This window comes from Leptopilina heterotoma, unplaced genomic scaffold (assembly GCF_015476425.1).
Source record: "Leptopilina heterotoma isolate Lh14 unplaced genomic scaffold, ASM1547642v1 Lhet_36, whole genome shotgun sequence".
In the NCBI taxonomy this organism is placed as follows: domain Eukaryota; kingdom Metazoa; phylum Arthropoda; class Insecta; order Hymenoptera; family Figitidae; genus Leptopilina; species Leptopilina heterotoma.
The window spans coordinates 256,437-271,253 of record NW_025111040.1 but is presented as its reverse complement, the minus strand read 5'-3'; the positions used below and the strand labels follow the sequence as shown (position 1 = coordinate 271,253).

General features: G+C 22.0%; 4 protein-coding genes across 6 annotated transcripts; all 4 read right to left on the bottom strand.

Moving 5' to 3' along the window:
* Positions 1–450: 450 nt before the first annotated feature.
* Positions 451–4,332, bottom strand: LOC122505557 (kielin/chordin-like protein). 3 transcript variants are annotated; one of them, XM_043617261.1, is made up of 8 exons: positions 4,070–4,332; positions 3,454–3,671; positions 2,912–3,152; positions 2,695–2,801; positions 2,107–2,217; positions 1,845–1,994; positions 1,472–1,537; positions 451–709 (listed from the first exon to the last, which is right to left on the bottom strand). In XM_043617261.1, exons 2-8 carry the CDS (start codon positions 3,548–3,550, stop codon positions 543–545), a joined length of 939 nt encoding a protein of 312 aa, XP_043473196.1. In that variant the 5' UTR covers positions 3,551–3,671; positions 4,070–4,332; the 3' UTR covers positions 451–542. The 3 variants fall into 3 exon arrangements, with proteins under 3 accessions (XP_043473196.1, XP_043473198.1, XP_043473197.1); XM_043617263.1 differs by having other exon boundaries at positions 4,175–4,332; XM_043617262.1 differs by lacking the exon at positions 4,070–4,332 and having other exon boundaries at positions 3,454–3,714.
* Positions 4,333–4,844: 512 nt separating this feature from the next.
* LOC122505556 (25S rRNA (uridine-N(3))-methyltransferase-like) lies at positions 4,845–5,303 on the bottom strand. The gene is made up of 2 exons (XM_043617260.1): positions 5,129–5,303; positions 4,845–5,005 (listed from the first exon to the last, which is right to left on the bottom strand). The coding sequence occupies exons 1-2, from the start codon at positions 5,301–5,303 to the stop codon at positions 4,884–4,886; spliced, it is 297 nt and encodes a 98-aa protein (XP_043473195.1). The 3' UTR covers positions 4,845–4,883.
* Positions 5,304–5,341: 38 nt separating this feature from the next.
* On the bottom strand, positions 5,342–8,709 carry LOC122505555 (kielin/chordin-like protein). The gene is made up of 7 exons (XM_043617258.1): positions 8,485–8,709; positions 7,849–8,089; positions 7,631–7,737; positions 7,034–7,144; positions 6,771–6,920; positions 6,341–6,406; positions 5,342–5,652 (listed from the first exon to the last, which is right to left on the bottom strand). Exons 1-7 carry the CDS (start codon positions 8,579–8,581, stop codon positions 5,474–5,476), a joined length of 951 nt encoding a protein of 316 aa, XP_043473193.1. The 5' UTR covers positions 8,582–8,709; the 3' UTR covers positions 5,342–5,473.
* Positions 8,710–10,354: 1,645 nt separating this feature from the next.
* Positions 10,355–14,804, bottom strand: LOC122505553 (kielin/chordin-like protein). Its single transcript, XM_043617256.1, has 7 exons — positions 13,556–14,804; positions 13,200–13,440; positions 12,460–12,569; positions 12,135–12,245; positions 11,568–11,717; positions 10,802–10,867; positions 10,355–10,604 (listed from the first exon to the last, which is right to left on the bottom strand). The coding sequence occupies exons 1-7, from the start codon at positions 13,629–13,631 to the stop codon at positions 10,426–10,428; spliced, it is 933 nt and encodes a 310-aa protein (XP_043473191.1). The 5' UTR covers positions 13,632–14,804; the 3' UTR covers positions 10,355–10,425.
* Positions 14,805–14,817: the final 13 nt, after the last annotated feature.

Genomic DNA, 14,817 nt, shown 5'->3' with positions numbered 1-14,817 from the left:
AAATACACAATTACATAAAAAAAAATTACATAATCAATATTCATTAAAACTTAAACACCTGTGATGAAAAAATCCAAAAGTAAAAATTAGAAATTAAAAATTAGAAATCAATAATTAAAAATTAGAAAAAAAACATTAAAGACGAAAAAGAAAAATATAAATAAAAATATTTTCATAAATACAAACCGTTTGCTCTCAAAAATTCAACATTGCTTTCGGCTGTTTTTTCCAATTCTGCTTCATAACAAGTGGCAATAACATTGATATTTAAATTCTTCTTAAATAAAGCAATGGTAAAGGAAAAATTACCCTCGCCTAAGAGTAAAACTTTATCCTCCTCGTTAAATAACGAAGAATTCATTTTTTAATTTAAATAGGAAATCAATTTTTTCCCCAGTATATCTTTAAACAAATATTTATTTTTCGAAAACAATAAATTTAAATTCCATTTTTAAAATAAAATGGAAAATACGTTTTTTTTTGTGATAATAATTAAAATGGAAAATTATTTCTTTCGGATAATTTTCTGTTTAATCAAAAGTTTAAAAAGGTGGATATTTAGTGACGTCACATTCGTCATCAGAAAGACGTTGACAAGTTGGAAGTGGAGGAACTTCACATGTGCATTTTACACAAACGGAACTATAATCCGTCGCTTGATTCAATTCGTCGCCGATTTTCATGACAATATTTCCAAATGTGCAAGTATCTGTTGAAAAAATATTTTTTTTTTAAATTTTAATATTAAACATTAAATATAATTAAACATTGTAACAAATTTTAGTTTCAAAATATAAAAAAATATATATTTTTACTAATTTAATAGTATTTATTATTTTTAAAAAATTTAATAAAATTCTTCGCGACAATTCAATTATTTTTTAACAATAAAATTCTTTGCAGGAATTCAATTACGATTTTTATAAATATTAAAATTCTTCGCAGGATTTCAATTATTTTAAATAGAATTTTAGTACAATTCTCCGCAAGAGTTCAATTATTTTCAAAATAATTTAAAAAAAATTCTTTGCAAAAATTCAATTACGTTTTTTATAAATATTAAAATTCTTCTCAAGAATCCAATTATTTTTTTCTATATAATAAAATTTTTGTCAGGAATTTAATTCTTTTTATATAAATAAATTAATAAAATTCATCAAAAGAATTTAATTATTTAAAAAATTATAATAGAATTCCTTGAGAGAATTCAGTTATTTATAAAAATTTTAATAAAGTACTTTGAAGAATTTTAATTTTCTGAAAAAATTTTAATAAAATTTACTAATCAAAATTTTTAATTAGAAATATTAAGAAACAAGATTATTTTTAAATTTACGTTTTTTATGTGTCAAAAAGGAAAATATTTTAAATTTTGAAAAAGAAAATCGGTGCATAAATTAGTGAAAAAACTTTTTTGTTCTATAAATTTTGAAAAAAACTATTTTGGATTAAATGAAAAATTACTACTCACTGGTTTTGTCACTGTTGGGACCTTTTCTAGTTTCAGGACGTGAAATAAGTGTATCGTTATTGTTTTCTGAAAAAATATGTTCTCATTGTAGTATAGAATAAAATAAATAATATAAAAATGTAAATAAAATATGATTTGGTAAATAGAATTTAATAAAATTAACTTAAAAAAGTCCTTTTCTCTTAAATATAATTTATTTAAATAAATTTAAAAAATTTTTATTTTCATTTTGTTAAAGTTATATTTTACTTTTGATTTTTTGATAAAAGAAAAATTTCCTTCCTTCAAAAAGTTGGAATTTTTTCTTTCTTTTTTACTTTCAAAAATGTGTGCAAATAAATTAATAAATTTTGAAGGTCACATTTCAACTTACGACATCTGTAAAAAACACTGCAAGATGTTTGAGGCGGTTGTTCATAATAATAAGTAGGGGCACAATTTTCGTGAATTTTGGTACTGTGTCTGAAATCGGGTCGACAAAATCCACCCTTTGGAGTGTAACAAAATGGTTCAATATTTTCTCCTGAAATTTACGAATGAAAAAAAATTTAATTATTCAAGTTCTTTATTATAATTTATTATAATATCAATTTATTTTCTCTAATTTTTGCAGAGGAGAAAAGAAAAATAATTACCTTTATAACCAGGTTTACAATAGCAGGATTTTTTTGGATTGTCTTTTGGTTGGAAGTATGCACCTTCTGTTAATGTTTTCCCATCAACGAGACAAGTGGCTGGATTTGTGGCTGCGTGACAAAAATTTAACTTGTTACGTAAATTTTTTTTAAATTGTCTTAATGTATTTTATATCTTAAACAAATCTTAATAATGTCTTGTTATATAAGAGAAACATTTGTGCAATTTTTAATTAATATAATATTAAAATAGGATCACTCGTAAAAAAAAACAAATACCTAAGGGACAAAAAAAGAATTAAAAATATTTTCAAAGAGAAAATAATAAAACGAAATAATTGAATAAAAATAAAATTAATTGAAAAAAAGAAATTCCAATGAGTTTTTTAATGGAAAATTTATTATTTATTATTTACTATTTAGGATTTTAAATAATTTGATATTTTTTGGATAAAATTTCCTTACTTTTCTGTTCTGTTACTGTTATTGTAAAAATTCTAGGAAAAGTTCACGTGAGGACAGAATTATCTCTATTATCAATAAATAATAATTATTAATTTATTATATTGTTATTATTATTTTACTTACGACAAACTTCTGGACCTGGACAACAATTGCCTGGGGTGTGACCCAAATAACAACCTGGTTTTGGTAGTCTATGAAAGCAATCAACAATGACGCATCTAAATGTAGCTCTATTGCAATAGAAATAAAATTTTATCGTTATTTTGTTTCTCGTAATTTGGCAAATTATCGAAATTTACAAAAATAATGTTAAATATTGAAAATAAATTAAATAACTCACATTCCATTAAATCCTTCAGCGCAAAAACAACCAATATCACAAGGTAATGCATCGCTCTTTTTAAGATTTTCTCCAATTTCATAAACATTGCCATTAACATAACATTTTTTCTTTGATCTTTCCTTTAGATGAGAGCAATCATATTTAATAGCGCAACAATCGCCAGGATTTTTATAAATGGGTCTACAATCTAAATCATTGTAATAAGCCAATGGTCCGGGACACTTTGATTTGTCGCATTCTATAAAAAAAAATCACATATAGTTATTTATGTTTAAGGAAAATATTTTTTACATTTTTTAAATTAATTTTTCTTTTCAAAGAGAAAAAATATTCTTTTTTCAATAAAAGAAAGAAAGTACTACGTATAGAAATAATTTTCCAATTATTGCGTTTTTCAGACAAAAATTTTTTTTTCTTCCTTGTCAATTTTTTTCACAAATTTTATTTGGTTCATTCTTTAAAAATCAAATGTTTGCATTTTGTTATATAAACAATTGGTGTCTAATTATTGATAATTAAAAATTTACAATTCAGCTCACCCTTATCATCATCATCATCATCAGCAGCAACAAAAGAAGAAAAGAAAACAATAAATATGAAACAGAAGAAATATTTATTTATTCCTTGTTTATTCATAATAAAACTTATCAGCGTTTATCGGATTGTAGTAAAATAACAAGTGTGCAAAAAGGAAAAGAACCTCATCTTTATATAAAGCATTAAACTTGAAACGAAAGATGGAGAGATATCCTTGTCTCTTAAGAAATTAACAAGATAAATTTACATAAATGAAGAGTCAAAAGGAACACGGAAAGAAAAAGTCTAAAGAATATTTTAATGTTTGTATTAAAAAGTTGGACAAAAGAGTCACTTTTTAAAAATGTTTCAATACTGTATCTCTAATTAATATTCATAACAATTACAATAAAGTTTAAAGAAAATAAAGACAAATATGAATAAAATTTGGATCAATATGAAATAAATTACAATACTGTTTTAAAATACAAAGCCTTTCTATGAAATATTTAATCCTTACATTCATTGAAAGATTCTTAATATAGTATAGTAAATATGTTGAATCAATATAAAGTAAATTACTATACTGTATATAAATGTAAAACCTGACAATGAAATGTATATAATAACTTATCATACAGAAAATTTATTTCAATCAAATCCATTTTGTGAATCTTGGAATATTTTTCTCGATTTTCTCCGCAATAATTCTAATATAATAAAATGAAATAAAACGAGAACAACTTTTAAATAATATTTCTTGACACTAAAAGTTTCCTAGTTTTCAATTATATCTTTGATGAATAGCTAATAATTATAATTAAATGTTTAATAATAAAAAAGAAAGAAAACATGTAAACGATGTAAACATTGAAAAAACTCACGTGGACTTTAAACATCTAATGCGCACGCGTAATAACGGCTTTTTTCATTTGTTGCTAATTTCCCGCGCTTAAATTTAAAATATTCAAAATAATTTTAAAGAAATGAAATTTCAAAAAATAATCATATATGTAATTAAATTATGATATAATGTACGATTTTTATTTAAATAATAAATAATATCATTATAATACTGTAAATGTAAATTATAGATTATTTAATCAATGCAAGTGAAGAGAAAAATTTTCTATAGCTAAAGATTGTTATTAATTAAAGTATTAAAAGTATTATTAATATTATTATTATTAATCTTGATGAAGGAATTAATTTTATAAAGGAATATAAATTTTTCCAATAGTGAATTCTGACAAAAAAACATTGTTTCCTTCTAAAACACTCAATTACAGAAAAAAAATTACACAATAAAAAACTTACTAAAAGCTGTTAATTAGTCAACCAAATTTGACTAATTAGATAGAAAATTAATGATAAATTATTAATTAATTTATTCATAAATTTTCTAATAATTTTTTATTATTAGACTTAAAATCATTAAAATATTAAAAATTTTCTAACAATTTTTAAATATTAAATTTAAAATCATTAATGATATTATTTTATCAAAAACTTTCGTCTCAAATTTGACAGATTCATTCAATTTCGTCGCGTCAATATTCGTTAAAACTTGAACACCTGCGATGAAAAAATCAAAAGGTAACAATTAGAAATTGAAAATCAAAAAACAATAATTAAAAATTAGAAAAAGAAACATTAAAGACGAAAAATAGAAATAAAAATATTTTCATAAATACAAACCGTTTGCTCTCAAAAATTCAACATTGCTTTCGGCTGTTTTTTTCAATTCTGCTTCATAACAAGTGGCAATAATATTGATATTTAAATTCTTCTTAAATAAAGCAATGGTAAAGGAAAAATTACCCTCGCCTAAGAGTAAAACTTTATCCTCCTCGTTAAATAACGAAGAATTCATTTTTTAATTTAAATAGGAAATCAATTTTTTCCCCAGTATATCTTTAAACAAATATTTATTTTTCGAAAACAATAAATTTAAATTCCATTTTTAAAATAAAATGGAAAATACGTTTTTTTTTTGTGATAATAATTAAAATGGAAAATTATTTCTTTCGGATAATTTTCTGTTTAATCAAAAGTTTGAAAAGGTGGATGTTTAGTGACGTCACATTCGTCATCAGAAAGACGTTGACAAGTTGGAAGTGGAGGAACTTCACATGTGCATTTTACACAAACGGAACTATAATCCGTCGCTTGATTCAATTCGTCGCCGATTTTCATGACAATATTTCCAAATGTGCAAGTATCTGTTGAAAAAATATTTTTTTTTTAAATTTTAATATTAAACATTAAATATAATTTTACATTGTAACCAATTTTAGTTTCAAAATATAAAAAAATATATATTTTTACTAATTTAATAGTATTTATTATTTTTTAAAAATTTAATGAAATTCTTCGCGACAATTCAATTATTTTTTAAGAATAAAATTCTTTACAGGAATTCAATTATGATTTTTATAAATATAATAAATTCTTCGCAGGATTTCAATCATTTTAAATAGAATTTTAGTACAATTCTCCGCAAGAATTCAATTATTTTTTTCTATATAATAAAATTTTTGTCAGGAATTTAATTCTTTTTATATTAATAAATTAATAAAATTCATCAAAAGAATTCAATTATTTAAAAAAATTATAATAGAATTCCTTGAAAGAATTCAGTTATTTATAAAAATTTTAATAAAATACTTTGAAGAATTTTAATTTTTTTAAAAAATTTTAATAAAATTTACTAATCAAAATTTTTAATTAGAATTGTTAAAAAACACGATTGTTTAAAAATTCACGTTTTTCATGTGTCAAAAAGAAAAATATTTCAAATTTTGAAAAAGAAAATTCGTACATAAATTAGTGAAAAAACTTTTTTGTTCTAGGTATTATTTTTGAAAACCAAAACAATTAATTTAGATTAAATGAAAAATAAATACTCACTGGTTTTGTCACTGTCGGGACCTTCTCGAGTTTCAGGACGTGAAATAAGTGTATCGTTATTGTTTTCTGAAAAAATATGTTCTCATTGTAGTATAGAATAAAATAAATAATATAAGAGATATAAATAAAATGTGCTTTGGTAAATAGAATTTCATAAAAATTAGTTTAAAAAATTTCTTTTTTTCTTAAATATAATAAAAAAAATCGCTCTTCTCTAAATTATAAAAAAAATTTATAATTTATTCAAATAAATAATTCACTAGACTATAAATTCAAATAAATGTTACATAATTTTTATTTGCAATTTACTTTTGATTTTCTGATAAAAAAAATTTTCCTTCCTTGAAAAGTTGGAATTTTTTTTTCTTTTTTACTTTCAAAAATGTGTGCAAATACATTAATAAATTTTGAAGGTCACATTTCAACTTACGACATCTGTAAAAAACACTGCAAGATGTTTGAGGCGGTTGTTCATAATAATAAGCAGGGGCACAATTTTCGTGAATTTCGGTACTGTGTCTTAATTCGGGTCGACAAAATCCACCCTTTGGAGTGTAACAAAATGGTTCAATATTTTCTCCTGAAATTTACAAATGAAAAAAAATTTAATTTTTCAAGTTCTTCATTATAATTTATTATAATATCAATTTTTTTTTCTCTAATTTTTGCAGAGGAGAAAAGAAAAATAATTACCTTTATAACCAGGTTTACAATAGCAGGATGTTTTTGGATTGTCTTTTGGTTGGAAGTATGCACCTTCTGTTAATGTTTTCCCATCAACGAGACAAGTGGCTGGATTTGTAGCTGCGTGACAAAAATTTAACTTGTTACGTAATTTTTTTTTAAATTGCCTTAATGTATTTTATATCTTAAACAAATCTTAAAAATGTCTTGTGTTATAAGAGGAAACATTTGTGCAATTTTTAATTAATATAATATTAAAATAGGATCACTCGTAACAAAAAAAAAAAAAAAAAAAAACAAATACCTAAGGGACAAAAAAAGAATTAAAAATATTTTCAAAGAGAAAATAATGAAAAGAAATAATTGAATAAAAATAAAATTAATTGAAAAAAAGAAATTCCAAAGAGTTTTTTAATGGAAAATTTATTATTTACTATTTAGGATTTTAAATAATTTGATATTTTTTGGATAAAATTTCCTTACTTTTCTGTTCTGTTATTGTTATTGTAAAAATTCTAGGAAAAGTTCACGTGAGGACAGAATTATCTCGATTATCAATAAATAATAATTATTATTTTATTATATTGATATTATTATTTTACTTACGACAAATTTCTGGACCTGGACAACAATTGCCTGGGGTGTGACCCCAATAACAACCTGGTTTTGGTGGTCCATGAAAGCAATCAACAACGGCGCATGTAAATGTAGCTCTATTGCAATAGAAATAAAATTTTATTGTTATTTTGTTTCTCGTAATTTAGTAAATTATCGAAATTTATAGAAAATAATGTTAAATATTGAAAATAAATGAAATAACTCACATTCCATTATATCCTTCAGCGCAAAAACAACCAATATCACAAGGTAATGCATCGCTCTCTTTAAGTTTTTCTCCAATTTCATAAACATTGCCATTAATATAACATTTTTTCGTTGATCTTCCGTTTAGATGAGAGCAATCATATTTAATAGCGCAACAATCGCCAGGATTTTTATAAATTGGTTTACATTTTAAATCATTGTAATAAGCCAATGGTCCGGGACACTTTGATTTGTCGCATTCTATAAAAAAAAATCACATATAGTTATTTATGTTTAAGGAAAATATTTTTTACATTTTTTAAATTAATTTTTCTTTTCAAAGAGAAGAAATATTTTTTTTTCAATAAAAGAAAAAAAGTACTACGTATAGAAATAATTTTCCAATTATTGCGTTTTTCAGACAAAAATTTACTTTTACTCCATGAAATATTACATAGTTAAAATATAATTTAAATTTAAAATAAAAATTGCAGATAAAAAAAAATTGCGTTCTGTCTCCTTTTTCTTGCTTGTCAATTTTTTTCACAAATTTTATTTGTTTCGATCTTTAAAAATCAAATGTTTGCCCTTTTTTTTATAACTATAAACAATTGGTGTCTAATTATTGATAATTAAAAATTTACAAGTCAGCTCACCCTTATCATCATCATCATCATCAGCAGCAACAAAAGAAGAAAAGAAAACAATAAATATGAAACAGAAGAAATATTTATTTATTCCTTGTTTATTCATAATAAAACTTATCAGCGTTTATCGGATTGTAGTAAAATAACAAGTGTGCAAAAAGGAAAAGAACCTCATCTTTATATAAAGCATTAAACTTGAAACGAAAGAGGGAGAGATATCCTTGTCTCTTAAGAAATTAACAAGATAAATTTACATAAATGAAGAGTCAAAAGGAATAAGTGATTTTATCGGCGAACGTGAATTTTAAAAAGCGTTGCTAGTTTGTAAATTAATCATGATAACATTGAACTATGACATGTTCCTCTCTATTTGACCTTGTTCAAAAAATATATACGTAAATTTTTATACACGCAAAATTAAAAATTTCTTTTATTTATTTTTCTTCATTATAGGTCAATAATAATTAATGTCAGCAATTTATTTTTATTTGTTGAATTTAGTTAATTTTTAAATATTATTATTAGACAGTCTTTTTTATATTTCATAAGATAAAGTATTTAAAAAATAACAAATTATGTAATAATAAACAAACAGAAAGAAGAGGTTATGTTTATACTTTGGAAAAGTGGAAAAAGTCGATATTTTGTTGATAATTATATATTATATTTTGTAAAATAATACTCCTTTAGCCAACTTACCTTAATTTTAATACAAAAAATAGAATACAAAATCTGTATTCAAAATACAAAAATCAAATCCATTTTGTGAATCTTGGAATATTTCTCTCGATTTTCTCCGCAATAATTCTAATATAATGAAATTAAATAAAACGAGAACAACTTTTAAAGAATATTCCTTGACACTAAAAGTTTCCTTGTTTTTAATTACATCTTTGATGAATAGCTAATAATTATAATTAAATGTTTTAATAATAAAGAAAGAAAACATGTAAACAATGTAAACATTGAAAACACTCACGTGGACTTTAAACATCTAATACGCACGCGTAATAACTGCTTTTTCATTTGTTGTTAATTTCCGCGCTTAAATTTGAATATTTAAAATAATTTTAAATTAAATGAAATCTCAAAAAATAAACATTTACCTATAATTAACTTATGATAATTAACAATTATTAAAAACGATATGATGTACGACTGAAATTTCTACACGTTTAATTGTAGAATATTTATTTTTATTTTCAGTCCGATGATAAAAATTTATCTTTCCTTATAAGTTTATTGATAAGACACGAACAGTTACGATTTTTATTTAAATAATAATTATAATAAACTGAATAAAATTAGCATTAAACAATTGTAAATTTTTATTTTTGTTTATATTTTATTTTTAAATTGCGATATATTAATAACTATAATATTGTAAATAATTAATATTATTATAATACTGTAAATGTAAACAAATGGATTATTTAAACAAAGCAAGTGAAGAGAAAAATTTACAATAGCTAGAAAATGCTATTAATTAAAGTATTAAAAGTATTATTATTAATCTCGATGAACAAATTAATTTTAAAATGGAATATTAATTTTTTTCGGTAGTGAATTCTGCTAAAATACAATTTTTTGCTTGTAAAATACTTAATTACTTAAAAAAAATTAGATGATAAAAAAACTTACTGAAATTAGTTAATTAGTCAACCGAACTTGACTAATTAGATAGAATATTAATAATTAATTATTATAGTTTAATTATTAATTAATTAATAGTTAATAATTCAATAATAATGAATAATTATTGATAATCATAAATTTTCTAATAATTTTTAATTATTAGACTTGAAATCGTTATTAATAATCATAAATTTTCTAATAATTTTTAATTATTAGATTTAAAATCATTAATAATATTCATAAATTTTCTAATAATTTGTAATTATTAGATTTAAAATCATTAATAATAGGTATTCGTAAATTTTCTAATATTTTTTAATTATTAGATTCAAAATTTTGATGAACAGTGACGTTGCATTCGTCATCAGAAAGTCGTTGACAAGTTGGAAGTGGAGGAACTTCACATGTGCATTTTACACAAACGGAACTATAATCCGTCGCTTGATTCAATTCGTCGCCGATTTTCATGACAATATTTCCAAATGTGCAAGTATCTGTTAAATAAACATCATTAAAATTACTAATTATACTAATATTGATAAATATCTATTAATTTATTTATTTATTAGATTTATTTTTTTCTATTTTTCTATTTTTCTATTTTCCTTTAAATAAAAATACCGCTTTAAATATATTTTCATTAAAAATTTTTAAAAAATTACAATAAAAAATAATAATACTTAATACTCACTGGTTTTGTCGCTATCAGGACCATTTCGAGTTTCAGGATGAGAAATAAGCGTATCATTCTTGTTTTCTGAAAAGTAAAATATTTTTTACTATTTTCTGTTAATATTATTATTTTTACTATTTTCTATATATATTATTATTATTATTTTATTACTATTCTATAAATTATACTCTATTTTTTTATTGTCTTGATAAAATTGTTTTTCCATATTTTTTATTTCTTATTCGAAAAATATTGAAGAATTGATTAAATTCTTAGTTTTCAATAAGATAAGAAAAAATTTTCAATAATAAATAATAATAACTAAATAAAAAATTCATTAAATTAATTTAATGCCTATTGATACATTAATTTTAAATAAAAATTCTCTTTCAATATTATTTTTATCCTCCTCTATTTCCATTTTTATGCTTTATTTGCATTTGTTGATAAAAAATTTCTTTCTTTAAAATTCAATAAAATTTCTTTTCTTTTTTTTCTTGAGAAAACAGTAAATAAAAATATTTCAAAATTTTTATATTCTATTTCCTCTTTCTTTTTGCTTTGTTTACATTTGTTGATAAAAAAAATGTCTTTATTTAAAATTCAACAAAATTCCTTTTCTTTTCTTTTTTTTTGAGAAAAAAGGAAATAAAAATATTTTTTTTATTCTATTTAGTATTTTGTGTGCTTTATTTGCATTTGTTTTTGATAAGAAGATTTATTTCCTTAAAATTCAATGTAGAATTTCTTTTTTTTCTTATTAAAAATATTTATTTTAACTTACGACATCTGTAAGAAACACTGCACGATGTTTGAGGCGATTGTTCGTAATAATAAACGGGAGCACATTTTTCATGAATTTCATAACTGTGCCTCATTTCAGTTCCACAAATACTACCCTTGGGAGTGTGACAAAATGGCTCAATATTTTCTCCTAGAATTTTTTTTTTATTAATTCATATATTTAATTAGTTAAATTTATTTAATGATAATATTAATTTATTCATTCGATATGAATATTCGATATTTTCCCCTAGAATTTTGTTTAGCCGTCGAGTGTTTAAATAAAATAAAATATTTAATTAGTTAATTTATTTATTAATAATAATATTAATTATTTAATTTATTTAATAATTTAAATGGACTTACAATTGTAATATTCCCTTTCGAGTTAATAATTAATAAATAAAAAAAAAGAAAAACGGTAAAACTTCGGTTACCTTTACTTAAAATAATTTTCTTTTTTTTGCAGCTTAGAAATTTTTAGTTAATATTCTTCTCATATTAATAAGTTTCTTTGATTTTGATAATTTTTTTAAAAAGGATAAAAAATTAAAAGTAATAATTTTACCCTTGTATCCTGGTTTGCAGTAACATGACGTGTTCGGCTGGTCATCAATTTGGAAATATTCGCCTTCTTTTAAAATTTTTCCGTTAACTAAACACGTTGCTGGCTTAGTAGCTGTGAAAAAGAAAATTCCCCCTCAGAATAAATTTGAAAATCTAATAATTAATTGCCTTTGAATCGTTTGTACAATAAAGATAACAATAATAAAATTTCTTTTGTACTTCTATCTTATACAGTAAAAATAAAAATGTTAAAATATATTTTAAATATTTGTTTTTATTTTTAATATTATATTTTTTATTTTTTACTCTAGTCACATAATACTTACGACAAATGACTTCTGCTGGACAGCACTGATCGGCAGATTGATCTATGTAACATCCATCGTCAATAGGTTCTTCAATGCCACAATCAACTTCTGCACACGAAAATGAAGCTCTATTGAAAAATAATAAATAATAATAATTATTCAATATTTATATTTCCTTTAAAAATGATTTAAGTCGTGAATAATTTTATTCAAAAATTCTAAAAAGATAATATTGACTTTTGAAAAATTGCAGTTGTAATTTTTGCAAATAATTAAATTTCAAAGGTTTTACATTGAAATTATTTGAAATTTCAATTTAAATAAATATCTAAGAATAAGTTTTTAAATATTTGTTTAACAAAAATGATTTAATTTTTGAATAATTTAATGTCAAAATTCTGAAAAAATTTAATTTCTTTTTTTTAAGATAATTGACTTCCCAAAAATAATGTAAAAAATTAAAAATTTTGGCAAATTTCATTGAAATTAATTTTACATTTCAAAGAATTTAATTTCATCACTTTCAAAATCGGTTTAAAAATATAAATCTATTTTTGAAGAATTATATCTAATCTTATATCTAAGAATAAGTTTTTAAATATTTGTTTAACAAAAATTATTAAAATTCTAAATAATTTAATGTTGAAATTCTAAAAAAGTAGATATAATAAATTGTTAGTTACGCTAGTTCTTCATTAAAATTTTGAATCGTTTATCCAATTATTTTAATTGTCTAAAATACTATTTTAATAACTCACACTCCTCCATATCCTTTTTCACAATAGCAGTCAATGTCGCAAACTTGAGAATCCTCTTTTCTCAATTCTTCACCAATTTTATAAACATTTCCATTTGCATAACATTTCGACGTTGATCTTTCCTCGAGATGAGAGCAATCATATTTAATTGCGCAACAATCGCCAGGATTTTTGTAAATTGCCTTACATCTTATGTCCTTATAGAAACTCAATGGACCAGGACATTTTGTCTCGTCACATTCTGACAAAAAAAAAAAAAATATCCCAAAAATTAATTTCAAAGAAGAGAATAAAAAAAAATACTGATAAATAAATAAAATTTAAAACAAAAAATAAAGTAAAAATTTTTATTTTACCTTTTTCAGCAAGTGAATAAATCGCAAAAACGAGGCACAAGAAGACGTGAATCAGAGGCACACTCCGTTTATACATAATGATACTTTAAAATTGCAACTACTTTAATATCAAAGTATCCACATGTATGTGAGAGAATGAAGAAGAAAAAAATTGTTTTATATACACAGAAGAGATAATAAAGAAACTGAAAATGAAAAGGGAATGTATAATTTTTTTCTCACTTTATATCGCAACACGTTTAGAAAATAAATTGAAGATTCAATTCAAGTGCAGGAGTATCTAATAGAATTATTACTATTACACAAAATTAATCATGATAACATTGAACTATGATGACATTATTCTCTCCATTTGACCTTGTTTCTTTGCTAAACGTCAGTAAAACGTTTCTTTTACTCTAAATCACAATTAGTTGAGATTAGAATTAAAAAAACTCTATCATTCATTTCGCTCTTTCTTTAAAATTTACTTTTTTTATTAAACAATTTTAACTTTAATTACAAATTTATAAATAGCAATTACTAATAAAATGTTAGAAAGTTATAATTAACGGAATTTTTTTATTTTAATTTAAGTTTAAATTTATAATACAAAACAAAATTAAACCGAAAGTTATACAAATTTTTTTGCCTTTCTTAATTTTGTTTAAAATTTTATTTTGTACAATAAAAATAAACTATAAAGTTTTAAACTATAATTTAGTTTTGAAACCTCTTCCAGTAAATGAGGATAAAAGAAACCAGAAAAAATGTATGTAATTATTTTCTTAAACTTGTTTTGTTAGTTTTTTAATTGTTATCTTTTGCAAAATCTATTCTGTTCTCACGTTTACTAATCATTCTTAAATTCTGGAAAACCCATTAGAAAAGTATTTTAAGCTGATGACTCAAAACTTCTCGGCGATAAATAAAAAGAATGAAAATTAAACAATTTCATTATAATAATTTTTAAATTATTTTTTAATGATTTCTAATTTTTGTTTTTATTTCCAATTTTCTATTTAATTCAATTTTTGAAATAAAATTCAAATCAAGTTTTATTCTAAAAAATATATTCAAAAGTTTACTATTTTTTTCTTAATTTTCAAATTTTCAGGAGTTTTGCTTTTCATTTTCAGAGATAAATATTTGCAAAGAGTTTTCCTTTTTTTTTATTTTCAGAGATAAATTGATTTTCAAAGAGTTTTCCTTTTTTTATTTTCAGAGATAAATATTTTCAAAGATTTTAATTTCTTTCTATTTTCAGAGAGTTTACTTTCTTC